The sequence below is a fragment of the Danio aesculapii genome, chromosome 9 (genome assembly GCF_903798145.1).
Source record: "Danio aesculapii chromosome 9, fDanAes4.1, whole genome shotgun sequence".
NCBI classification, from domain to species: Eukaryota; Metazoa; Chordata; class Actinopteri; order Cypriniformes; family Danionidae; genus Danio; species Danio aesculapii.
This window is the reverse complement of record NC_079443.1, coordinates 52,023,203-52,049,619: the sequence shown is the minus strand read 5'-3', so window position 1 is coordinate 52,049,619 and position 26,417 is coordinate 52,023,203. Positions and strand designations below refer to the sequence as shown.

Below are 26,417 nucleotides of genomic sequence, written 5' to 3'. Positions count from 1 at the left end.
GTTTTATGAGTGAATTGTTGATTCATTAATTGAAAATAAAAATATGATCTGTTGTTCAAGATGTTAGATTTCTATATTTAGCATTATCAGCAACAGTAGCAAAGATCGTTCTTTCTTGATTTGTATTTTTAATAAAATTTCAGCTTATAACTTCTGTTTGTTAAAACCAAATGTTTCTTGCAGTACTGTTTTTGTAGTAAATGGAAAGCACGTGACATTTGTCTCCTCCCTTTTTCGCTGATCCGAAAAATAGTCTGTGACTCTGTAGTGTGATCCGAACCGTGAGATTTGTGATCTGTTACACCACTAATTACAAATGTGCATACAGTAAAAATGCACGCTGCTCATCAGGATGTGTTTGCTGTGTCTGCACAGGTATATAAGGGCTATGTAGATGACAGCAGGAACACTGATAACGCCTGGGTGGAGACCAGCATCATCACACTTCACTGTGACAAAAACACACCGCTGATGGCAGATCTCAACCACATGGTGAGTAAAAACGACCACATCCTCTCATGATGCTCATCCATGAAGTGTTGGTAAACATAGAAGTACATTCAGAGTCATATTTGCATAAAACAGACTATCAAAAGATTGACTAAAGCCTTGTAAGCATCAGATTTGATATTTAAACATGTGAATGTTAATAAACTCCACTCTTTTGTACAGTGAATAGGACGTAAGTGCATAATGCCTGCCTAAACTAAAAATATTAATTGGATTTATTAAATATTTTGAAGGTAAGTAGTTAATTAACAATTAATAAGGGCTGAATTTAAACAAACAAACTAAGTTGAATATTTCTAAATTTAATTTGTTTGTTTAAATTCAGCCCATATTAATTGTTTGCAACCACTTACCTTATAAAAATGTAGTAAGTCCATTAATTCCGGCTTAGTCCCTTTATTAATCCAGGGTCGCCACAATGGAATGAACCACCAACTTATCCAGCATATGTTTTACACAGCGGATGCCCTTCTGGCTGTAACCCATCGCTTGGGAAATATCCATACACACTCATTCACACACATACACCATTTAGCTTACCCAATTAACCTGTACCACATGTGTTTGGACTGTGGGGGAAACCGGAGCACCCAGAGGAAACCCACGCGAACTCAGGGAGTACATGCAAACTCCACACAGAAATGCCAACTGACCCAGCCAAGACTCGAATCAGCGACCTTCTTGCTGTGAGGCGACAGTATTAAACATTGAGCCTCCACGCCACATCAACCATACCAATTTGATTCTGAAAACTGTGTTTTAAACTGCGCCACCGTGTCGCCCCTGTAGTAAATCCATTGAATCTTTTTTTGGCGTATATAATTTCATCTCCAGGAACAAAGTGGAATATTTTAAACACCTTTCTAATGTTTGGCTCCACTATATATATATATAAATACGTTTGTGTAAATGGAGAAAAGACTATTGTGTGCCATATGCCAATAATAATAACATATTCAAAACTACTTTTAGTTTTAGATTTTTTCTTTTGTAAATATTTTCATCCAGCTTCAAAATGTCTCTTCTAAAAATGGCCAGCTGGTGGCACTTTTAGGTTGCTTTGGTGGCCCATTGTTTTTTTGGGGGGGCGGGGGGGGGGGGTTAATTGAGATGCTTTGGTCACTATGATTTAGAATCTACTGGATCTACTGCTATCTCACAACAAGAAGGTCTCTGGTTCGAGCCCCGGCTGGGTCAGTTGGCATTTCTGTGTGGAGTTTGCATGTTCTCCGTGTCGCCCCCAACATTATATTCATTCATCCATTTTCTTTCCGGCTTACTCCCTTTATTAATCTGGGCCAACTTATCCAGCATATGTTTTACACAGCGGATGCCCTTCTGGATGTAATCCATCACTTGGGAAACATCCATACACACTTATTCACACACATGGAACAGTTCCGGTCCTTCAGCTCTTCTTCTTCCTCTGCGTTGTGTTATTTTTTTTAAATGAAGGCCCGGACACAGGATTTGGTTGATACTTTTACTGCAGCATGGCTGTCTGACAGCATCTGCTGTCACATTATTAAAGTCAGCATATGAACTGAAAATCAAATGAACATTTTGCATAAAAAACACAACAGTCACAATTAACAAATGAACATAAAGACATACCTGAAATAATAAACAATACAGCCCTTTAGGTGGATGGCTTTCTGCAGACCTACAACATCTAAATAAAATAGAAAATCAAATCAACCGCATGGCCTTGCTAAAGAGCACAATCTAGTAGACATTATAAAAGCCATTTAACTTAAAGTACATGTCACTTCTCTACACTGAATGCTCAATGATAATAAAACCGAATTATAAACTAAATGTGCAAAATCGCTACTTTTTACAGTTAATATTAATAAATTAAGACAGACCATGAAAAACCTACCCATAGCATGGTGGCTGTTTCACAGCATCTGCTGTGTTGCTTCACTTCCTGTCTAACTTGTATGTCTGCAGTACACCAAACAAACCACATGAGGGCACCCTTACATAAAATACACATAACTGCTGCATAATTCAGGAGAATTCACAATGAAAAACCTAACTTCGTTACACACATACACTACAGACAATTTAGCTTACCCAATTCACCTATAGCACATGTCTTTAGGCTGTGGGGGAAACCGGAGCACCCGGAGGAAACCCACGCCAACTCAAGAAAACATGCAAACTCCATACAGAAATGCAAACTGACCCAGCTTGGACTTGAACCAGCAACCTTTCTGGTCACGGTGCTAACCACTGAGCCACCATGTCACCCCCAACATTATATATATAAGTAGTAATAAATAAAATTTAAAAAATTCAATATAATAAGTTCAGAATAAAGCTCATTCTGTTTCTAAAATGATAACCCAATATACCTGTATTATATCAGGTATGCATTGTTTTCTAATAATTCAACGCACTAGAATGAATTATTCTGCATTTCCCCTGGTCTCCACAGCTGCTCCACTGTTCAGATGTTGTATTTCTGACATTTGTCAGGTTTTTATCCTCAAACTGCTCCTGTGTGTAGCACTAGTTTCTCACACACTCTTCTGTTGTGTTTTGATGTGATTTCTGTCTGTTGTAGCTGTGAAATAACCCATTCAGCGTAGAGATATGGAGCTGTAATGCGCTCAAAACCTGCCGGAACTACTTGAGCTGTGCATCAATCTGAAAATAACAGCACACCTTACGATGCTCATCATCCAATCAGAATCAAGCATACCTTACAATTGAAACTGTCTTTGTTTTTGCTGCAGGTCGAGAGCTCGCTGTCGTCTCATCAACCGCTCCAGTGGCGAGAAGTGAGCAGCGACGAGCGTGTGTGTTCATACCAACGAGACGCTTTACGGCAAATAGCACAACATCACAAAACGCACTTCTGACCCTCGGGAAAACACACACACACATTACACAACAATATGCACTCTTGTGTGTGTCTTTCAAAAGAGTCAATTCTGTGCCACCAATAGAAATGCATGAAAAATAATGACTGTTACCAAACATGTTTTTTTTTTTCAGCTTGATCTCACGGGGAAACGTAACTATTTTACGTTTTGTCAGTTTAGTGGCTAATTCGTACGTAATTCATACGTTCAGTCGTATGAAAATGTACGATTTTAAAAAAGAGGCGTGGCACCAAACTCCACCCCTAAACCCAACTGTAATTGGGCGGTGAGCAAATCGTTCTACATTGTACAAATGAGATCTTACGAATTCATACAAGTCAGCCACTAAATCAAAAAGTTACGAATTGCCGTGAGATAGCGTTGTTTTTTTAAGATACTCAAGCATATTGCAGTTCAGTTTAATGCCATTAATGATGGTGCCTTTAAAGGGGTCGTAAACTACCTCAGTTTTTATTTTGTACTGTTCCCTGAGGCCACTTATAATGTCAAGAGTCTTACATAAACAAGAAGTAATTCGCTATTTTCTGTGCTGTTCAAATAGGCGTGGCCAATTGTAAGCTCCCACTGCTCTGATTGGATAACATTTTTGAATATTACAAGGGATAAACAGGAAAGGTCGGCAGAGTGGGTAAAGCTGTCGCCTCACAGCAAGAAGATCCCTGGTTCGATTTCAGTGTGCATGTTCTCCCGTGTTGGCGTGTGTTTCATCCGGGTGCTCCGGTTTCCCACACAAATCCAAAGACATGTGCTGTAGGTGAATTAGGTAAGCTAAATTGTCCGTAGTGTATGTGCGTGAATGAATGAGAATGTATGTTTCCCAGTGATGGGTTGCCGCTGGAAGAGCATCCGCTGCTTAAAACATATTCTGGATAAGTTGGCGGTAACCCTTGATTAATAAAGGGACTAAGCTGAAAAGAAAATGAATGAAGAAACAAGATGCAAAGTTTATTTATTTATTATTAAGAAGCTGTCAATCTTCTGTGGAGGCGGAGCTTATTCACACTATTACAACTCCAAATCAGAAAAAAGTTTCTAAATGTACTTTCACTTGTATTTCATTGCAGACAATGAGTACACAACATTAAGTGCAGTGTGTGGGTGAGTGAGGGGCAGTGTTTCGATGTGATTAAGTTATGTTGTGGTTCTGTGACCGGTGGTGTTGGTTGCTGTATGGTTAAAAAATTATGACCGGTTTGATTGATATAAATTAAATAAAACGTTAATCTAATATTTTGAGCGATTGGGCAGTTTTTTGGGCGATTGGGCAGGTTTTGGACAGCATTTGGGCTGGAAAATATCAGCTACAGTATATCTAGCAACACTGAACAAGTGATGGAATACAGGCACTTGACTGGCCTGACTGCAGTCCCGACCTGTCTCCAATTAAGAATGTGCTGCTCATTTTGAAGTTCAAAATGCGACAAGGAAGACCCAATACTGTTACCCACCTAAAGACTTGTTTGCAGGAAGAATAGGACAAAATTACACCTGAAACACTTCATCAGTTGGTGTCTTCAGTCCTTAAACACCTTTTAAGTCTTGTGAAAGGAAAGGCAACATTACTAAGTGGTAAATGCTTTACTGTTCCAGTTCTTTTTGAAATGTGTTACAAGAACCAAAATTAGAAAACCTGTTTATTTTGAAAAATAAGAAGAATAAAACTAATGAGAAACACATTCAATAATGCTTGTGGCATTGTCTGCAATGAAATACAGGTCAAAGTAAATTTAGAAATAACTACAGTACTTTTTTATTTGCCTTTTCCATACTGTCCCAACTGATTTGGGGTTGTATATCACAGAACAGAAAATTCCAGAAGCTGTGGTTTTGTCAGACGGGCATCAATATAAGCTGATTTCAGAGCAACCACAAACTGTTTATTTCTCAAACTTACAGGATGTTTTTATAGTACTGAGCTCTTATATGTCAAAAGATTAAGGGAATTTTGCTTTCTAAGTTCATGACCCCTTTAACAACAAAAAAACATTAGACAACAAAAACTCTCATGTTCATAAAGGTTTCTGTACAATCCATAAGCCATACAATTAGCTTCACACAGGGTACTTTCAGTATGTTTTATTGTGTATTTATTGGAAGTTTCATTATCTGGGTCAATTTGAACTTGAATTTGGTTGTTTAGTGTTTAAAGAGGACCTATTATACCCTTTTTATAAGATGTAAAATAAGTCTCTGATGTCCCTAGGGTGTGTGTGTGTGTGAAGTTTCAGCTCAAATGCCACACTAATAATGTTTTCTAACCCTCTGAAACTAACCCTTTTAGGCTTTGATCTTAATTGTGGTGTTTTGGTGACTGTCGCTTTAAATTCAAATGAGATTCTGCTCTTTTCAAAAGAGGGCGGAGCTACAAATGCCTATGTGTCAGCATAGGGGCAGATTCAAAAATAAGACTGATGTCCTATGCTAATGAGGAAGAGATCATTCACAATGGGCGGGGCTTTCCTCCTCTGATGGCACGTACAGTGCAAGAATGCGAGCTGGTTATATTCACACACTGCTGCCACACAACTATGCTTAAACCCCTTATAAAAGTAATAATAGGTCCCCTTTAAAATATAAATGCAGGTACCAGAGGTCAAGCGTTTAGTTTGTACATATACATAGACATTTATATTTTATGCTATTAATATTGCAGAGCGAGTTAGTCATTCATTCCTTATTTTCATTTTGTAATAATGATTAGTTTTCTGTACATTATTCCACTAATTACAGCTATTTACCAAATAACTGAATACTGTACACTCACCGGCCACTTAGGTACACCTGTTCAGCTGCTTGTTAATGCAAATGTCTAATCAGCCAATCACATGGCAGCAACACAATGTATTTAGGCATGTAGACATGGTCAAGACGATCTGCTGCAGTTCAAACTGAGCATCAGAATGGGGAAGAAAGAGGATTTAAGTGACTTTGAACGTGGCATGGTTGTTGGTGCCAGACGGGCCGCTCTGAGTATTTCAGAAACTGCTCATCTACGGGGATTTTCATGCACAACTATCTCTAGGGTTTACAGAGAATGGTCCAAGAAAGAGGAAGTATCCAGTGACTCAGGAAACTGAGGCTACAATTTACACAGGCTCACCAAAACCGGACAAGAGAAGATTTGAGAAACGTTGCCTGGGCTGATGAGTCTCCATTTCTGCTGCCACGTTCGGATGGTCGGGTCAGAATTTGGCATCAACAACATGAAAGCATGGATCCATCCTGCCTTGTATCAACAGTTCAGGCTGGTGGTGGTGGTGTAATGGTGAGGGGGATATTTTCTTGACACACTTTGGGTCCATTAGTACCAATTGAGCATCGTGTCAACACCACAGCCTACCTGAGTATTGTTGCTGACCATGTCCATCCCTTTATGACCACAGTGTCTCCATCTTCTGATGGCTACTTCCAGCAAGATAACACACCATGTCATAAAGCGTGTATCCTCTCAGACTGGTTTCTTAAACATGACAATGAGTTCACTGTACTCAAATGGCCTCCACAGTCCCCAGAGCTCAATCCAATAGAGCACCTTTAGGATGTGGTGGAACGGGAGATTGGCATCATGGATGTGCAGCCGACAAATCTGCAGCAACTGTGTGATGCTATCATGTCAATATGGAGCAAAATCTCTGAGGAATATTTCCAGTATCTTGTTGAATCTCTGCCATGAAGGATTAAGGCAGTTCTGAAGGCAAAAGGGGGCCCAACCCGGTACTTGTAAGGTATACCTAATAAAGTGGCCGGTGAGTGTATATGCATATTACAGTACATATTTAAGCATTAAACAGTAAACGCTGAGCCGTATTTATTAAAAGACAGAATAATGCAAGATAAATAAACAGTCAATGGTATAAATATATATATATTTTACATTTAAGCACTTATTTCATCTTTGGTTTAAATATAAAGCCAGATGAAGGATTACACTGCAAGAAAACAGTTTATGTTATTTCCCATATTCACCTGCTTTCCACAAGCAATTATGCAATACCTTAAATATTAGAACAGGATGCAGAAATATACTGCAAATAATCCAGTGAAGTGTCCTCAAAATAAGATTCAATCAAGTGCGAGTTCAAATCAGGTTTGTGACTTGAACATCTGCATTTATAAACATGTAGACAAGACAACTGAATAAAAAGTAATGATAATGAATGATAAATAATGACTGAATTGATGTAATCCACTGTAATAAACGTGTGTGATTTTTACATGGTGGTATTTTTAATGTGTAGTTCAATGTTATTTTGCATCATTTAATTGCGTTTTCAAAAAATGTCAGAGTTATACAGACAAATATGTTGTCTAACAACCTAAATAAGCTTCATATTGTATGATACTTCTGATATTTATTGTGCAGACAGAAAGTTATTCATAGAATTATGAGTCAGTCACTTAGCTTACTTTGTCAACTTGTATTTCCCTAAATATATATGCTAATTTAATTATTATTTATATTATTATTATTATTATTATTTTACATTTTTATTTCCCCTACAAGAAAAACCCGCCCTTCAAAAGCGTGTCGACCAATCCGATGTGAGCAAATCCCTGACTGACAGACGGAGAGTGTTTTTGATTAGCTAATAACACTCCCAGGCCACGCCCACATTGTCACAGAAAGACACGTTATTTCTCATTAAACGTCGCGCTCATTTTAGTAATATTAGAGATCATATCGATATTACAGGGTACTAAAAGCCACATCTGTAACGTGCATTTATAAACATTTAGACCACTGAATAAAAAAGTAATGATGAATAATGAATGAATTGGTGCAATCTACTGTACGTGTGTGCTTTTACATTGCAGTGTTTTAATGTGTAGTACGATGAGTTTGTCGTGTCTATTTAGCATACTTTAATTACGTCTTCAAAAAGTGTCAAAGTTATACAGAAAACACATGTCAAACCTGTTGTCTAAAGCTTCATATTGTACAATACTGCAGACATTTATTGTGCAGACTGAAAGTGACTCAGTCACTTAGCTTACTTTGTTCACTTACATTTTTCTGCAATGTATTTTGTATTTACTTATTATTTATTTATTTACGTATTTATTATTTACTTATTTACATTTTTATTTCGCCCTTAGAAAAAAAACGCCCTTTGACAGCGTATCGACCAATCCGATGTAAGTAAATCAATGAATGACAGACGGAGAATGCTTTTGATTGGCTAACACGCGCAGGCCGTCTCCTACAGACTGTCACAGAAAGACATAAGTTATTATTTCTCATAAAGCATCGCACTCATTTTAGTAATATTACAGGTCACAGATATATTTTACATGTATGGTATTAAAAGCCACGTCTGTAAGACTGTGTTTCTCCAGCAGGAACAGTAAGTGAAAAGCTTCAGTCAGTCAGGCAGTTTCTCTCGGGACAGTTTCACTCACGGCGGTATCGGTTCCACGCCCTGCGGCTGTGAAAGGACACAACCACGCACACACACACACACGCACACACACACACACACACACACACACGCACACACACACACACACACACCTCACCACCTTTATACCAATAAATCAACTTCTTATCTATGCAATGCACTGAGGTACACTACATATGAAATTCTGTGTTCGATTCGCTGAAGAATTGTTCTTGTGAGTCGGATCTTTTTTAAAGGATTTGTTAAGTTTTACGAAATCCGATCTGAACGATGCTTTAATGAATGGAGCTGAATCGGTTCACTTGTCCGATTCTCAATGATAAGAACTGGAATTAGTTTTTTTGGGGGGGAAAAGAATCTAAATCATTTTCCTAGTGTTGGGTTGCAACTGGAAGGGCATCCACTGCGTAAAACATATGCTGGATAAGTTGGCGGTTCATTCCGCTGTGGCGACCCCAAACTAATAAAGGGCCAAGCCAAAAAGAAAATGAATGAATGAATCTAAATAACAAAAATTTTGTAAATAATCCATTGTGCTTTAACGCTAATGTAAGTTTTATATAGCAAAATATAACACATAGAAAAAATTGTTGAATCTAGTTGTTTATTATCATGTTAAATACTTTATTTTTTAGTATTAAGCTTATAAAACTATGTCCGATTCCCTGAAGAATTGTTCTTCTGAGTCGGATCTTTTTTAAGGATTTGTTAAGCTTCACGAAATCCGCTCTGAACGATGCTTTATTGAATAGAGCTGAATCGGTTCACTTGTCCGATTCTCAATGAGAAGAACTGGATTTAGTTTTTTGGGGAAAAAATAATCTAAATAACGAAAATATTGCAAATAATCCATTGTGCTGTAACGCTAATGTGTTTTGTATAGCAAAATATAACACACAGAAAAAAATTATGTATTTAGTTGTTTATTACCATGTTAAATGCTTTATTTTTAAGTATTTAGTTTATAAAACTATACAAAGTATTAAGTATTTAGTTAATATTTAGTTTAATATATGTGCAAGCTCTATTTAGTGTTTAAATATAATGAACAAGATATAGTATAAACAATTATAGCCTAATATTAAATAAATATAAAAATAATAGGTTTGTTTTTTATTATTGTTCATGAATCATTATAATGTTTATTAATATTTTAATTTAATACTTTTTTATATGTATTATATAATGATTTACAAATGATCCACAGGTGAATGTCATGCATGTCTCTTAAAATCAAGACAAAATAAATGCACATTTTTAACTGTTTCATATTTTAGCCTTTATTAATCTGGGGTCACCACAGCAGAATGAACCGCTAACTCATCCAGCATATGTTTTACACAGCGGATGCCCTTCCAGCTGTAACCCAGTATTGGGAAACACCCATACACACTCATTCACACACACACATACACTATGGCCAATTTAGTTCATGAATTCACCTGGACTGTGGAAACATTTCTATATTTAAACAAAAAAATAAGTGAATAAATAAGTAAATATGTTGACCTCTGACTGATATAGTTCTCATTTGTTAGTTACTCTGAATAAAAGCATCTGCTATTGTAAATCATTTAATTTAATCATAAATATCTTTGTTTTATATGATTAATCATAGCTGCAATGAAGTGGAACTGATAACCTGTAAGTGAATAACCATTTATGTGGACGTGTGGCTATTTTATTATGCAAGAGAAAGTGTTTACTAATACAAACAAAACAGGGTTATAATACATTTTAATAACACAAACACTCATAGCTTGCATGTATTACACCACACACTGTGCAGGTCCTGGATGCAAAGTAATTTGAAGAACTCCTTACGAATTAAAATACATCAATATATTACTTCAAAATAAAAAGGAGTGAGCTTTCTTGCACAAATATATTTCATTCATTCATTCATTTTCTTTTTAGCTTAGTCCCTTTATTAATCTGGGGTCACCACAGCGGAATGAACCGTCAAATTATCCAGCATATGTTTTATGCAGCAGATGCCCTTCCAGCTGCAACCCATCACTAGGAAACACCCATACACTCTCATTCACACATATACACTTTAGGTTTTTCAATTCAACCATAGCACATGTGTTTGGGCTTGTGGGGGAAGCTGGAGGAAACCCTTGCCAACATAAGGAGAACATGCAAACTCCACACAGAAATGCCAACTGACCCAGCCGAGGCTCAAACCAGCAACCTTCTTGCTGTGAGGCGATTGTGCTACCCACTGCGCCACCGTGATGCCCCATAAATAAATTTCATTCATTCATTCATTTTCGACTTAGTCCCTTTATTAATCAGGGGTTGCCGCATCGGAATGAACCGCCAACTTATTCAGCATAGGTTTTACGCAGCGAATGCCCTTCCAACTGCAACCTATCACTAGGAAACACCCATACACTCTCATTCTCACACACACTAATACACTACGGCCAATTTACCCTACCCAATTCACCTGTACCGCATGTATTTGGACTTGGGGTGGAAACCGGAGCACCCGGAGGAAACCCACGCCAACACAGGGACACAGAAATGCCAACTGACCCAGCCGAGGCTCGAATCAGCGACTTTCTTGCTGTGAGGCGATTGTGCTACCCACTGCGCCACCGTGATGCCCCATAAATAAACTTCATTCATTCATTCATTTTCTTTTCGGCTTAGTCCCTTTATTAATCAGGGGTTGCCGCATCGGAATGAACTGCCAACTTATTCAGCATAGGTTTTACGCAGCGGATGCCCTTCCAACTGCAACCAATCACTAGGAAACACCCATACACTCTAATTCTCACACACACTAATACACTACGGCCAATTTACCCTACCCAATTCACCTGTACCGCATGTGTTTGGACCCAGAGGAAACCCACGCAAACACGAGGACACAGAAATGCCAACTGACCCAGCCGAGGCTCAAATCAGCGACCTTCTTTGATTGTGCTACTCACTGCGCCACCGTGACGCCCCATAAATATAATTATTTAAATAAATATATTTATAAATGTACAATGTGGCATGAAAGATCATTAAAAACAAAATGAATACGGGTCTAATTTGAGAGAGTCTAAATGTTTTGGCTTATAGAGACGTTTGCAGTAATATTTTTATGACAATTTTCATATATTCAAGTGAAATATTCTGCAATATAGTTTTTAATATTTATACTTTGAAGACCAGAATTACAAAATTATTTTGGAGAAGCACGGAAAAATGAAAAACTAATCATAAAATTAAACATATTTATAAATGTTGTCTACGCAGGGATGACCTAAAAGATTCACTTACGCGGTTCTTTGAATCAGTTCTCCAAAACGAACTGCTCAAAAGAACCGGTTCGATCAAATGAATCGGATTTTACATTCACAATATATGATAAAATAAAAAGATACACTATACAAAATAAGAAAAGTATGTAGTAGTACATCTGTAGTGAGCACAATAACCAGAACAAACAAAGATCTCCGGTAATAAATCCAGGAAAAGTGAACGCAGTAATGCATTATAACGCAGACGCGCGCAGAGGCTGTCAGATGTTCTTCACAATCACGCGCATTCGTGATCGGGAACACCAGCATCCTTTTTTTAAATTTATTTATTTAATTTTATTGTAATTTGTATAACAGTTAACATATAAAGGCAATGACAGAAAAAGAGTAGCATACAATTATACAATGAAAGAGAATAACAACAACAACAACAACAAAAATAATAATAATAATGAGACAAATTTATTTTAAATTTAGTTGCAAATAATAACAAAGGCTTTAAAAATCAGGTTTAAGACTACATGAAACATTTAGCATCCTCGAGCACGCGACTCGCTATGAATGAGAACGCGCTCTGGTCTATTTTTATCCCATCGCCGGTGCAGGTGCACAGGTCAGAGCACGCGGAAGTGACGTGCGCGCTCACGAGACTCGCATTAAACCATCGGGATTAGATCTGAGGACAGTCAAGCGGAGAGCAGCCGAGTCAAACGGTAAGGATTTCAGTCGTTTCTTTCACATATACATTTACATTTCTTGCTTGTGAACGCTGATAAGTGCTAGTGTGATTGATGCCGACAAATCAACGCGATTAATTGGTTTGTTTATGTGTGTTGTTTTGACGAGAGCGGCTGATGATACCGCTTAGGTGAGACAAACATATCTCCACAGCTTTACGAAGACCAATTTGTGCTTGAAATAGCATTTTGGAGAATTGAGAACGACTTAAAATGCATTTCTACTCGTTATTCTTGTTTATTGATATTATAGATTGTAACGGATTTAACGTACGTCTCGGTTTGAATATCCGTCGCCGAGACTCGTCGCTGTCAGTCAGTCGTGTATTTATTTCTCCGCGTATGTTATGTGTATAATCTGCAGCTCCGGCGTCTAAATAGGCCATTGAACACAGAGGCCCCTAGTTTGATGCAGTATTTGTTTCCCTGCCAAGAATGTGACTTGTCCCAGCAGCTCGATGGTGCAGCAAGTGCAGATGCTCCGGCTGGAACAAAGCGATCGAGCACATCACAAACACACAGCAGATCTAAACACGTCTTGATAACACTTTACATTAGTGTTGTATTAGTTAATGCATTTACTAACATAAGCAAACAACGAACAATGCATTTTTTACAGTATTTGTTCATGTTAGTAAATGAAAAAAATACAGTTGTTCATGTTAACTGACGGTGCATTAACTAATGTTAATAATTATGAATGTAGATGTTAATAATGCATTGGTAAATGTTGAACTATGATTATAAGCATTGTTCATTGACGAATGAAACCTTATTGTAAAGTGTGACCCACGTATTAAACATCCAACAGGGCTGAACTGACTATTAAGTATTTTACATAAAATTTTGTCACCAATTACTTATTATCCACTTATTTCAAAACATTCTTGAGCACAATATTATTGAAGAATACTGTTTAACATTGGTGTTTTTCCCCATTATGGATATCAATAGCTATGTTTCCATCCACCTGCTTAAACATCCTACCGGGACGAGCAGACTATTGAGTTTGGGTTTGGTGTAGTATAATGGGATAATTCACCCAAAAACAAAATCTGTCATAATTTACTCATTATTCACTTCTTTCAAAACATTCTTGAGCACAATATTATTGAAGAATGCTGGTTAATATTGTTGTTTTTCCCTACTATGGATATCTATGTTTCTATTTACCTGCTTAAACATCCAACCGGGACAAACAGACTATTGAATTTGGGTTTGGTGTAGTATAATGAGAAAGTTCACCCAAAAACAAAATCTGTCATAATTTACTCATCATTCACTTCTTCCAAAACATTCTTGAGCACAGTATTATTGAAGAATACTGTTTAACATTTTTCCCCATTATGGATATCAATAGCTATGTTTCCATCCACCTGCTTAAACATCCAACCGGGACGAGCAGACTATTGAGTTTGGGTTTGGTGTAGTATAATGGGATAGTTCACCAAAAAATAAAATTCTGTAATCATTTACTCACCTTCCACTTCTTCCAAAACGTTCTTGAGCTCAATATTGTTGAAGAATGCTGATTAACATTGGTGTTTTCTCATTCTATTTATATCAATAGCTATATTTTTCAATTGGGGTAAATTTGGTTATATATTCTCACATTCGTTCATTTTTGAACGGGGACTTTCAGTACTTTCAATACTCGGTCTGAAATTGCACGCTAGTTTGAGTTCAAAACAACATTAGTGGGACTTTGATAGTTATTGACTGCTAATATGATTTTACTATTTAGAATTTGCGAAGAGCTCTTTTCTGAAATTATATTAAGAAGTTGAAAGTCTAAATGTGGGAATATAAAATCAACTTTACCTCAATACACATCTTTACACCCATGTCTGTTTAAATATCCAACCAGGACGAATAGACTAGTGAGTTTGGGTTTTGTGTAGTATAATGGGTTAGTTCACCCAAATATAAAATTCTGTCGTGATTTACTCAATGTCCACTTCTTCCAAAACGTTCTTGAGCAAAATATTTTTGAAGAAGGCTAGTTAATATTGGTGTTTTTCCCTTGCGATGGATATCAATCACCATGTTTCCATCCAAATATTTATAACGATAAAGTTGGTTATACATTCTCACGTTCGTTCATTTTTGAACGGTGGCAATTTTTGACTTGCAACTTTCAGTATTGGGTCTGAAATTGCACACAAGAATGACTTCAACACAATATTAGTACTATTTAATTAATCGTGAACAAAGTTGTTCTTTAATAGTCATTGACTACTAAAAAACTCTTTTCTGAAATTATATTAAGAAGGTGAAAGTCTGAATGTACGAATATAAAATCAACTTTACCTCAATACACATCTTCACACCCTGCTTTGCTTAAGCATCCAGCCAGGACGAACAGACTATTGAGTTTGGGTTTTGTGTGCCATAGTGGGATAGTTCACCCAAAAATAAAATTCTGTTATCATTTACTTATCATCCACATCTTGCAAAACGTTCTTGAGCACAATATTATTGAAGAATGCTTGTTAACATTGGTATTTTTCCCCATTATGGATATCAATAGCTATGTTTCCATTTACCTGCTTAAACATCCAACCGGGACGAGCAGACTATTGAGTTTGGGTTTTGTGTAGTATAATGGGATAATTCACCCAAAAAAAAATCTGTCATAATTTCCTCATCATTCACTTCTTCCAAAACGTTCTTGAGCTCAATATTATTGAAGAATGCTGATTAACATTGTTGTTTTTCCCTACTATGGATATCAATAGCTATGTTTTCATCCACCTATTTTAAATTGAGGTAAAGTTGGTTATACATGCTACTTTCAATATTCGGTCTGAAATCGCATGCAAGTATGACTTCAAAACAACATTAGTACTATTTAACTAACTGTGAACAGCGTTTTCTTTGATACTCATTGGCTGCTAATATGATTTTACCATTTTTGGGGGTTTTGTGTAGTATGGATAGTTCACCCAAAATTAACATTTTGTCATAATTTATTTTCTTAAAGCCCACTTCTTCCAGAACATTGAGCACAGTATTTTTGAAGAATGCTGGTTAATAATGTTAGTTTTACTCAATAGCCATGTTTGCATCCACATATTGCATCAAAAATACCAAAAGTTGATGTGAAATAAAAAAAATTGCAATGATTTTATTTGTGCTCGCGCACAGTGTTATTGTTTAGGTGAACATTTAATTCTTGCAATTTAATCCACTGAAATAAATGTTTGTTTTGGTAATTTTTAATGAAAGTCTGACAATTTGCTTCTGCTTTTGGAGTGTGTCCTTCTCTGTTGACATTTTTTTTGGGACGGTACACTCTAAAAAAATGATGTTTGTTGTTTGTGCTACTTTAAAATGAGCTGAAACAATATTATTCTTGAGATTTTTGAGAGAACTTTAACTTTTTTTTAAATCTTTAATCCACTTAATTTTGATGTTGTGCAATTAACTCAGCATTTTTTTACATTATGATAACCTTGGATAAAAAATCAGGATTGGACAGTATGATTATTGTGATTGCAACTTTAAAAATAAGTTATTTAAATGTCTGGGTAAAAAACAGTCACTTTATTCCCATTTAACACAATATATTTTAATTTTAGAAACATTTAAAGTATTTTGGAACCGTAAACGTCAGGCTAAATAATAATAAAAAAAATTGACTTCTGCTATCTTTATTAGATTCAAAAACACAGATTTCTTCACAACTTGAGAAGGCATCTTTAGATATCTTTCTTTTCTTTGAATGTACATAAACCACTGCACAGTTCAGGTCCATAGCATGTTGACGCATAAGCAATTTGCTTTTCAAATGTTTGCTGAATCGTGGGTTGACCAGTAGGTTTTGATGCAGATGATCCTTTGCTGCTGGGAACACTGTTGCCCTAAATAAAAGAAATAAAATAATCTTTGACAACACAAAATATCACGCACAACTTGCATATACCACGAGAAAGGTATAACTGAAAATTGTAGCGATTTTAAAACCGTGACTTTTCCAAACAGCGGTAACCCGTGAAACCGGTTATCATCCCATGTCTATTTGGGCCTTTCCTAAAGGTACCAACACTCAAGAAAATAATTTTTGCTGCTTATTCAAACTAATTATTTAAAATCAGCTAAAACAACACTATTATTGTGATTTGTTTTGGTACAACTGAACTGTTTTATATGCAATCAACTTAAATTTGTAAAAACAGTAATGTTAACTTAATTGATTTATGTTGGGACAACAGGAATAAATGGTGTGAAAAGCAGTTTTTGCAGTGTACGATATGGTACCTGTGACATGGTGGCTCAGTGGTTAACACTGTCACCTCATAGCAAGAAGGTCACATGTTCGATTCCCGGCTGGGTCAGTTGGCATTTCTGTGTGGAGTTTGCATGTTCTCCCCATGTTGGCGTGGGTTTCCTCCGGGTGCTCCGGTTTCCCTCACAGTCCAAACACATGCAGTAGGTGAATTGAATAAACTAAAATTGTCCTTAGTAAGTGTATGAGTGTGTATGAGTGTGTATGGGTGTTTCCCAATACTTGGTTGCGTCTGGAAGGGCATCCGCTGCGTAATACTTATTCTGGAATAGTTGGCGGTTCATTCTGCTGTGGCGACCTCTGAAATAGGAACTAAGCTGAAGGAAAATGAAAAAGTGGTATGGTAGCAAAAGAGTGGAGCTAGACTCGATGCTGATTGGTTTACGGAGAATTGTCAATTATGTGTGCAACAAGAGGAACCATTTTTAAATACACAATTGAAACGGGGTGATCCGTGTGACCCCTACTAAATCATACCGTACTGTAGTGCTCAGTGGAAACAAGATAAAGTACATTTTCATTTTTGGGTGAACTATCACATTAACATGTTATTTGGTGGGAGACAGGGGTTTAATGCCACAAGGGTTTTTTTTTGGTATCTCAGATGATTTGAGTCAAAACCCAGTGTTATATATGTTCAACATCTTTGTAGCTGTATCCCGTAGAAAGATTGTGATTGTGTCCTCAAAGATAAATAACAGCATGCTGATCTGTCAAGTGAAGCAGTGTAATCAGCAGCTATTTTGGCATCTTGTATCAAAGTAGTTTACGACTGATGTGTTTTTGAAAGTTTTGCATTGCTTTTGTTGATTTTTCAAAAAGTCAGAATGAAACTTTTTTTTTAAACGGACGTTTGTCAAACCTTTAAGCAACATTCAGTCAAGCCCGAAATTATTACCCCGGGCGAATTCTGACTTAAAGTTACTCCTATTTATCCAGCAAGATTTTTTTTTACTCGTAAGTAAAAAGAAAGTAAGATGATGTACTTAATTGTGGAAAAAAAATTATATTTACATTTGAACAATGTCAGAATTTTCCAGGGGTATGAATAATTTCAGGGTTTGACTGTGTGTTACCATGGACCACAACACTAGTAATAAGCGTCAACAATTTTAAAGTGAGATTTATATATAATTTTAGAGCCTATCATTTTAACAATGGATTGTCATGATGGGTCAATATTTGTCTGTACATGGCTTTGAAAATCTGGAATCTGACAGTTTAAAAAAAATCTAAATATAGAGAAATTCAATTTTGCCTAAATAAGATTAGATTCAACTTTATTGTCATTACACATGTACAAGTACAAGGCAACGAAATGCAGTTTAGGGCTAACCAGCAGTGCAATAGCAGCAAGTGCAGGATACAGGTATAAGTTATAAAGTGCAGTTATAGAAAAACTATGGTGATATTTACAGATGGATGTTATTTACTATGTACTATTATTTGCATATTTACTATGAATGTTACAGGTTGTATTAACTATGAACAGAGATTTACAATAAATGAATACATGTACAGGTAGCTATTAGTAATCAGAAGTGAGTGTGCAGATAGATAAATATAACTACAAATGTATATGCACAGTGAGTGTTTACATAATTACAATGTCCATGTGCAGTGGGTATGTACAGTTCAAATAAATGAATCAGTGCAATTAATATGTGTAATTAAGGTCAGCAATGCATATTACTTATCAAAAACTACGTTTGGATATAATTATGGTAGGAAATTTACAAAACATCTTTATAGAACATTAGGCCTACTTAATGATTTTTGACACTAAATTAAAATAAGTAGTTTTGGCCCAAAATACGATTGTCAAAATTCAACTCTCTTTTAACAAAGTGACTTTTATGGACATTTTAGTAGTTTGAGAAATTGTATAAATAAGTACATAAAAAGTGCTGTCAGTTTATTACCAGGTTTTTACTATAGTTTCTAACACCAATCCAGACAATATTAAAAAAAACTATTGAAACTAACAATTAAAAACTATTAAAAAAGTAACTTTTACAAACTTTTCAACATCAAAAGTTGTTAGAGAAAAGATCAAGATCCCATAATCCAATTCAAAAGCATAAATTAACCAAAAATAAAAAAGAATCACAAAATAGAAACTGTTCATTTCTGAATATTTTAACTGTTTCGTTTTTTTTACCGTGTGTTTGTTCACGTGTGCGTTTCACGGGTGCAGTTCCAGCTCACTCTCTCCAATTGAGCAAATGTGGGTGTTTCCTCGCTCTCTCGTTCTCCTCTGCACCTCTAATTAAGCAAATGCAGCCTCTCCACTCAAGCTCAGCCTATTATCTGTGTTTTAAGAGTCATGGAAAGAAAGTGGATAGTTAGTGTCCACAAGCGAGACACGTGTGAGGGATTTTGCAAGGGTGAATTTAAATAGTTGCCATTTAAAGCAGTACTGCACCCAAAAATGTTCTGGCCTTTTGGCTGAGGCCATGAGAGTATGGTTGCAGTTTTTGTTCTTGAACGCACTTCACTCCATTTACCTTCATTTTAGGGCTGCACAATATATCGTGTGAGCAAGGATATCGCAGCGTGTCTATCTGCAATAGTCACATCGCAGGATATACAATGTTGAGTTAGGATTATAGATGACCAGAAACCACAGTTTAAAACACACAAGATTTGTTTAGACACTGCAGAATTAAAGAGAGTTTAAAGCATTTTTGTTGTGCATAAAGACATAATAAAGATTATCTGTATTGGCTTACTGATATGATGAAGACTTTACAATGTTATTTTACATTTAATTATTTTCTGTTTTCTTATCGCTGTTAGACTCTAACTCTAGAAAACACAGTTTATTTTGACTTTACTGTTTGCTCCATTGTGTTTATTTACGACTGGAGTTTGTTTATTATATGTATATTAGGGGTGTCACGATTCTCCAAATCCTCGATTCGATTACATTTTCAATTCTAAAGTCACGATTCGATTCTCGATTTTTAACAAAAAAAAATTTTTAAGCACAAGCTATGCCATTTTAAGACGTATATGCAATATAATAACATCTGACCTTTGTTTTGAAGTTTTATTCCAAATGAAGACGGGAGAGTAGTTTGTGTTACACTCGTCGGTTTAACAGATACATCTATGTTTTTGTGGTGCCTGCGCAGATGCCCGGCCATGTTAGTCGTGCTGCCGGTGGAATAATGTGGTATATGCACATTGCAGAGCTTGCAAACTGTGTTTTTTCTGTCGACAACACGAACGTTGTCAACATAACTCACTGGAAATCCAAAATACTTCCACACCGGCGACTTCAGTGAAAGAGGAGGGGGTTCAATTTCTTTCGATGGGTCTCCTGCGTCTGCAGTTGCCATGCTGTCTCGTGGCTGTTGTAGCTGTTAGGTTGACGCGCATGCGTGAGTTTTTTTCCGCTTGGCAAGTCAAGCTGCTGCTGACGCGACATAGGGGCGGGGCAGCATCGACGATTCCATTTTTTGATTCGATAATCTAGATTAAGCATGAATTTCGATTGATTTCGATTAAAAATCGAAATCGTGACCCCCTTAATGTATATAATATATTCCATAAAAACATTATTTATATTTACTCTCCTACAAAATCATCCCTATTAATCTAAAGTAATGACTTTGCAAATAGAGCTGTTTAAGTCATCTGGTGAAATTGTATTTACACAGTATGTATTGTAGAGAAAAAAACATCGCAATGTAAAAGTTTTCCAATCTCGTGCAGCCCTACTTCATTAGATTCTCATTTATCAAACAGATAATTTACCAACAAAAACTGCTTCAAAATGAAAATAGAAATTACATTAAACGAAATTCGTTCTAAAACCATAAGCTATTGCTAAACAATACATGAAGTGGTCCAAAAATTGTGTCTGACCAACTTCCCTTCCAACTTGCTATCGTTCCTATCTCCACGCCTTTATGATGTTCACATTCAAATTGAAGAACAAAATAAAAAAACACCAAAAATTAATGTTTAAAATAAGGTGCACATTCATAAAATGGCTACAGCAGACCATGAAGTTTCTATATGAATCATGCATTATACTTTAAATCTGAAATCATATTTGTAAAATACAATTGGATGAATGTATAAACAACAAATTGTATGAAGTGAATTAATTTGTAATGTAAATGAAAATAATAATTAACATTTTGAAAATAGACGTAACCATACAGGATGTAGAATTGACCACTTAAGACTTACACATTTACTGAAAGGGGGCAAGAAACCTATTTGTAACTTGTGTAAGAATATTTTAGCTATATATGTGTATATTCTTAAATTATGATTTTATTCAGGAACTATTTTAAGGGAACTGTTTAAAAAGGTTTCTTCTGGAGGAATTTTACAATCATTGATCAGATTGAAAGCTCATGACTTTTTATCAGTGTTGTTGTTGTTGTTGTTTGTATTTTTTTTGTGCAATGCATGATTATTCAGAAACATTATCATTTGTATAGTAAATTATTATTTGTATAGAAAATTATATATTGCAAACTTAGTACAGGTGTTTCTATATAGCCAATGCTGCTGATATGATATTATAAATAATAATAATATTTTTACATTTTCAGAGGCTAGATATATATATATATATATATATATATATATATATATATATATATATATATATATATATATATATATATATATATATATATATATATATATATATATATTTGTATTATTAATATTATTAATATTATTATTTTATTATTATTATTATTAATAATTATATTATTATTTTACAAGCAATCTATGTCATCCCACTATCGCACTATCTTTTTATTTTGTTCTCTTCATTGCTGGCAATATAAAATAATAAATTCCTTCTGCAAATTGAGAAATATCTGTCAGGTTTGTAGTGAATATGAATGCAGAAGGACCTGATTGGAAGCGGGCAGAGAGCGAGATGCTCATGCGTCCTCGTATGAATCAGCATCTGATTTCTTATATAATCTCTCCACTGAATCATATGCAAATAGGACACTGAGGGTCTCCGGCACGCTACACTACAGCTGCGCAATACACACCAACAAAATATAGCTCTGTAATATCTAGCTGTTATTCAGTGGTCAGCTAGATTTTGTATCTATATATTTATTTAATTTCACATGAATAAAAAGAGTAGTTATGTTATATTTTGATATGATATATTTTTAATACTGTATAATATAATTATTATTGCTGTCGTAGGGATTACATTGCTTGAAAAAAATTGTATATGTAAGACATTTAAAATATTTGAGGTATGTTACTGATTAAAGTTGCTATATAAAATAGATGATTTATGGATTGTGTTGTTTGTAAATAATATAATACATTTATACCGTTTGAGAAGAAATTGGAAAAAACTTTTAAAATGTATTTTATGTGTGTATCTTTGATATTTATTTGATATAATTGAATTATCACCAGATTACAGTGCTTGAAAATAAGTAAAAAATCTGAAATTGTATTTTTAAGACATTTACAGTATTTGATGTGTTACTGATTAAATTTGGTGTACAAATAGATTATTTATAGATTTTATCATTTTTGTAAGTATTATTATTATTATTATTGTAAAAAAATGTTTATTATTAATTCTTAATAATATATATACAGTTGCAATGCTTGAAGAAATTAAAAATTGAAATGTATTTTATAAGTTTGTATTAGATGTGGGTCGATAGACGATGCCATCGTCCATCAGCGATGGCTGATAGACATCACGATGCTAAGCCGCCCCACCCCCATGTCAGCAGTAACCCATTCACAAAAAATACACACTTGGCCCCGTTTACATGAACACGTCTCAATTTTAAAATGGCATTTTAGAGCGAAAACGAGCCACGTTCACACTGGCGTTTCATCTAGCATTTCTGAAAAGCCCTCCTTCCACACTATACAACTGAAAACGCACGTGACCACATACATACACACACACACACACACACACACACACACACACACACTGTCATGCACTGTCATGAACCGTATGCGCACGTCTGTGCATTCAGCGGGTGCTTTAAGCACAAAACCCCAAAGAGCAGTGCACGTCGGACAGTTTATCAGGATGTACCGCTGGATGGCGTCTCACTATAGTTGTTAAACGTGATATTTAATTCATCTTTATCTAACGACTCTTCGGTCTTTTGAATCTGTTGGTTCCTATTGGTTGTGCACCTCTTTTACCAACCAAGTTTGTCGACTCTGTTATAACAACATTGATCACTTTGCAAAGTGATTGACAGGTGGTAACTTGTGTGTAACTTATCTTTTTTTATTTATGATTTGGTTATGGATAAAACAAAGACCATGCGGGTCAGGTAGTTAAAACGGTAGGCTACAAATAATGAATTCATTATGAATTGATAAATTATTCATAAATTAAATCATCGCCGGCTACGACGATGATGTCATCAGCCATCGCAGTGTTTCACATTAGACATCGTACAATGCCAAATTGGTCAACATCGCCCAACCCTAGATTGTATCTTTTTTTATGTAGCAAATTATTTAAATGAATAAAGTTATTTAATATTTATCAATATAATATATTGTATTTAATATTTATTAATATTTATTATTTATTAATTGCAATGACTTGTTGTTGTTTATTATTATTATTATTATTATTATTATTAAAATATAAAAGCACCAGACAATTTAGCAGTAAAGATTAAAATACTAAATATATTCTTTAAAATAGAGTTTTAAACCTTATTTCCTACAGATTTGTATTTAGCCATTTGAATGCATTTATTGGTCATGCAGCAAAAGCTCTTCTCTGGTATTGCGTTGTTTTCCAGCAGTGACGTGGTGAGGGAGGAGGCGGGTCTGGAAGGGGAAACAGTATTTATGTAATTTGACATGTGGGATGCGTCCTGTAATCCTGCAGAGAAAACCTCTCCTTCTGCTGCTTCATTTTCATAAGCTCACACACACACACACACACACACACACACACACACACACACACACACACACACACACACTCAGGTTCAGCCGTGTGTTTCATAAGACACAGAGCTGGATTTATGCTGTTTAAGAGCACATGTGTTTTCTCTTCACAGCTGAAATAAATAACAGCACTGTTATTTGTGGTATCATTAGCCGGCTGTTGTAGCGTTTGACCGATAAGGATTTTTTAGTAGTATATTTAGATAGTGCTATCTTTATGATGCATTAAATTGATTCCATACACTACACGTGGCTACCGATGCATTCTTGGAGTTGTAATCATATTTAAGTTTTGCTCTGGAATTGCTAGTGAGTTTCACAAATGATTACAGAGAATCTACAAGTAAATGATTTAGTATTTTCTAAAATGTTGATACATTTTGATTTATTTGATGTATACGATATACACAGTGCTCAGCATATTAGAGCACACCCCTTACAAATCTCTCTTTTAAATGAATATTTTCTATAGGATCCTTTACAATATTATATGTGTGCATATGCATTAGATTAGTCAAATCTGCATATAATCTAACAAAATAACTGATGATACCAGTTCAAAAATTAGAAACCCAAATTTATTTCAGGGAAAAATATAAAATAAAAAAATCAAAGCGAATAAAATCAAAAGAAATCAAAAAATGTAATGTAATTTGGTTGACATTTTTAGTTTAGTGTTTATTTTTGCTATATTTTTAATGAACATAAATGAAATAGCTGTCTATTTCTAAAGATGTTCTGTGATTAAAATATTCATTTTCCATACAGGGTGTAATAATTTATGCTAAGCACCGAAAATCACATATCTTTGATTTATTTTATTAACTATAACTTCGACAATATGCTTTTAACAGTTGATTTTGTCATGCTTGTGTTGTGTATAACTTTAGTAGTCATATTCATACCTCTACACTTGAGGAAATCCTGGTTGCCTTACATTTGTAAGCTGAATCAAATTAAGTCCATTGAACTTAAATTATGTTAAACTGACTTGAAATCGCTTGCGTAACTTATAAAATTAGGTTAAAGCATGATTAACTTAGTTTGATGAGTTACAATGACCTATAAACATATGCTTTCAAGACTAATTGATCATATAATTTTTTACTGTGTATCTGTATATGTACACTACCTGACAGAAGTCTTGTCGCCTATTCAAATTTTAGGAGCAACAAATAATAACTTGACTACTAGATGATCATTTGGTATCAGAAGTGGCCATTCTTTAAGTTCATCTTCAGTGCCTCCTCCATCTTACCCCAGACATGCTCAATAATGTTCATATCTGGTGACTGGGCTGGCCAATCCTGGAGCACCTTGACCTTCTTTGCTTTCAGGATCTTTGATGTGAAGGCTGAAGTATGAGGGGCAGCACTATCCTGCTGAAGAATTTGCCCTCTCCTGTGGTTTGTAATGTAATGGGCAGCACAAATGTCTTGATACCTCAGGCTGTTGATGTTGCTATCCACTCTGCAGATCTCTCACACGCCCCCATACTGAATGTAACCCCAAACCATGATATTTCCTTCACCAAACTTGACTGATTTCTCTGAGAATCTTAAGTCCATGTGGGTTCTAGTATGTCTTCTGCAGTATTTCTGATGATTGGGATGCAGTTCAACAGATGGGAAATATCATGGGAAAAATCGACCTTCCGCCACTTTTCCAAATGATCAACTAGAAGTCAAGTTATTATTTATTGCTCTTAAAACTGGGATCGACAACAAGACTTCTGTCAGGTAGTGTATGCTATATACTATTTATTCTCTCTGCACTTATTGCTTATTGTTACCCTGTACTCTAATCACAAAGTCGAATATAATCTAATTTTTTAACACTTAAGATAATATCCAGTTGCATGCATGATAAAATCAAAACTTTCAAGATTAAAATTGAGGAACATATCCCCCCCCCCTCACATTCATTCAATGGTATTTCAACATTACTGAAAAACTATTGTAGTTTTTATTAATAGTTTGAATTATTATTTTTTTTGTGGAGATTGTCCTAATTGTAGTTTTGTGTTGTTGTTTTAAAAAAAATCTCCTGGCAAATAGCTGAAAAAATTTCAGCTTAGTCCCTTTATTAATCTGGGGTCACCACAGTGGAATGAACTGCCAACTTTTTTTTCCAGCTTTTTTTTTATTCAGCAGATGCCCATCCAGCTGTAACCCAATCCTGGGAAACACCCACACACTCTTGCACACACTCATATACACTGACTAGTTTAGCTTATTCAATTCCCCTATAGCGCTTGTGTTTGGACTGTGGGGGAAACCGGAGCACCCGGGAAACCCACGCCAACACTGGGAGAACATGCAAACTCCACACAGAAATGCCAACTGACCCAGCCGGAGCTCGAACCAGCGACCTTCTTGCTG

At 35.5% G+C, this 26,417-nt stretch overlaps 2 protein-coding genes across 2 annotated transcripts in view; both read left to right on the top strand.

Annotated features, from left to right (window-relative positions):
* Nucleotides 1-7,635, top strand: part of trpm2 (transient receptor potential cation channel, subfamily M, member 2) — an 82,421-nt gene extending 74,786 nt beyond the window's left edge. Inside the window, exons 26-27 of the mRNA XM_056466088.1 lie at nucleotides 376-492; nucleotides 3,255-7,635. Coding sequence (XP_056322063.1) covers nucleotides 376-492; nucleotides 3,255-3,380 — 243 coding nt within the window. The 3' untranslated portion in view covers nucleotides 3,381-7,635. The remainder of the gene's footprint in view (nucleotides 1-375; nucleotides 493-3,254) is intronic.
* Nucleotides 7,636-12,735: 5,100 nt separating this feature from the next.
* The window catches only part of si:ch211-45c16.2 (mitogen-activated protein kinase kinase kinase 13), a 101,143-nt gene continuing 87,461 nt past the window's right edge, over nucleotides 12,736-26,417 (top strand). The window contains exon 1 of the mRNA XM_056465956.1: nucleotides 12,736-12,779. The gene's annotated coding sequence lies outside the window, so the exon portion shown is untranslated. The remainder of the gene's footprint in view (nucleotides 12,780-26,417) is intronic.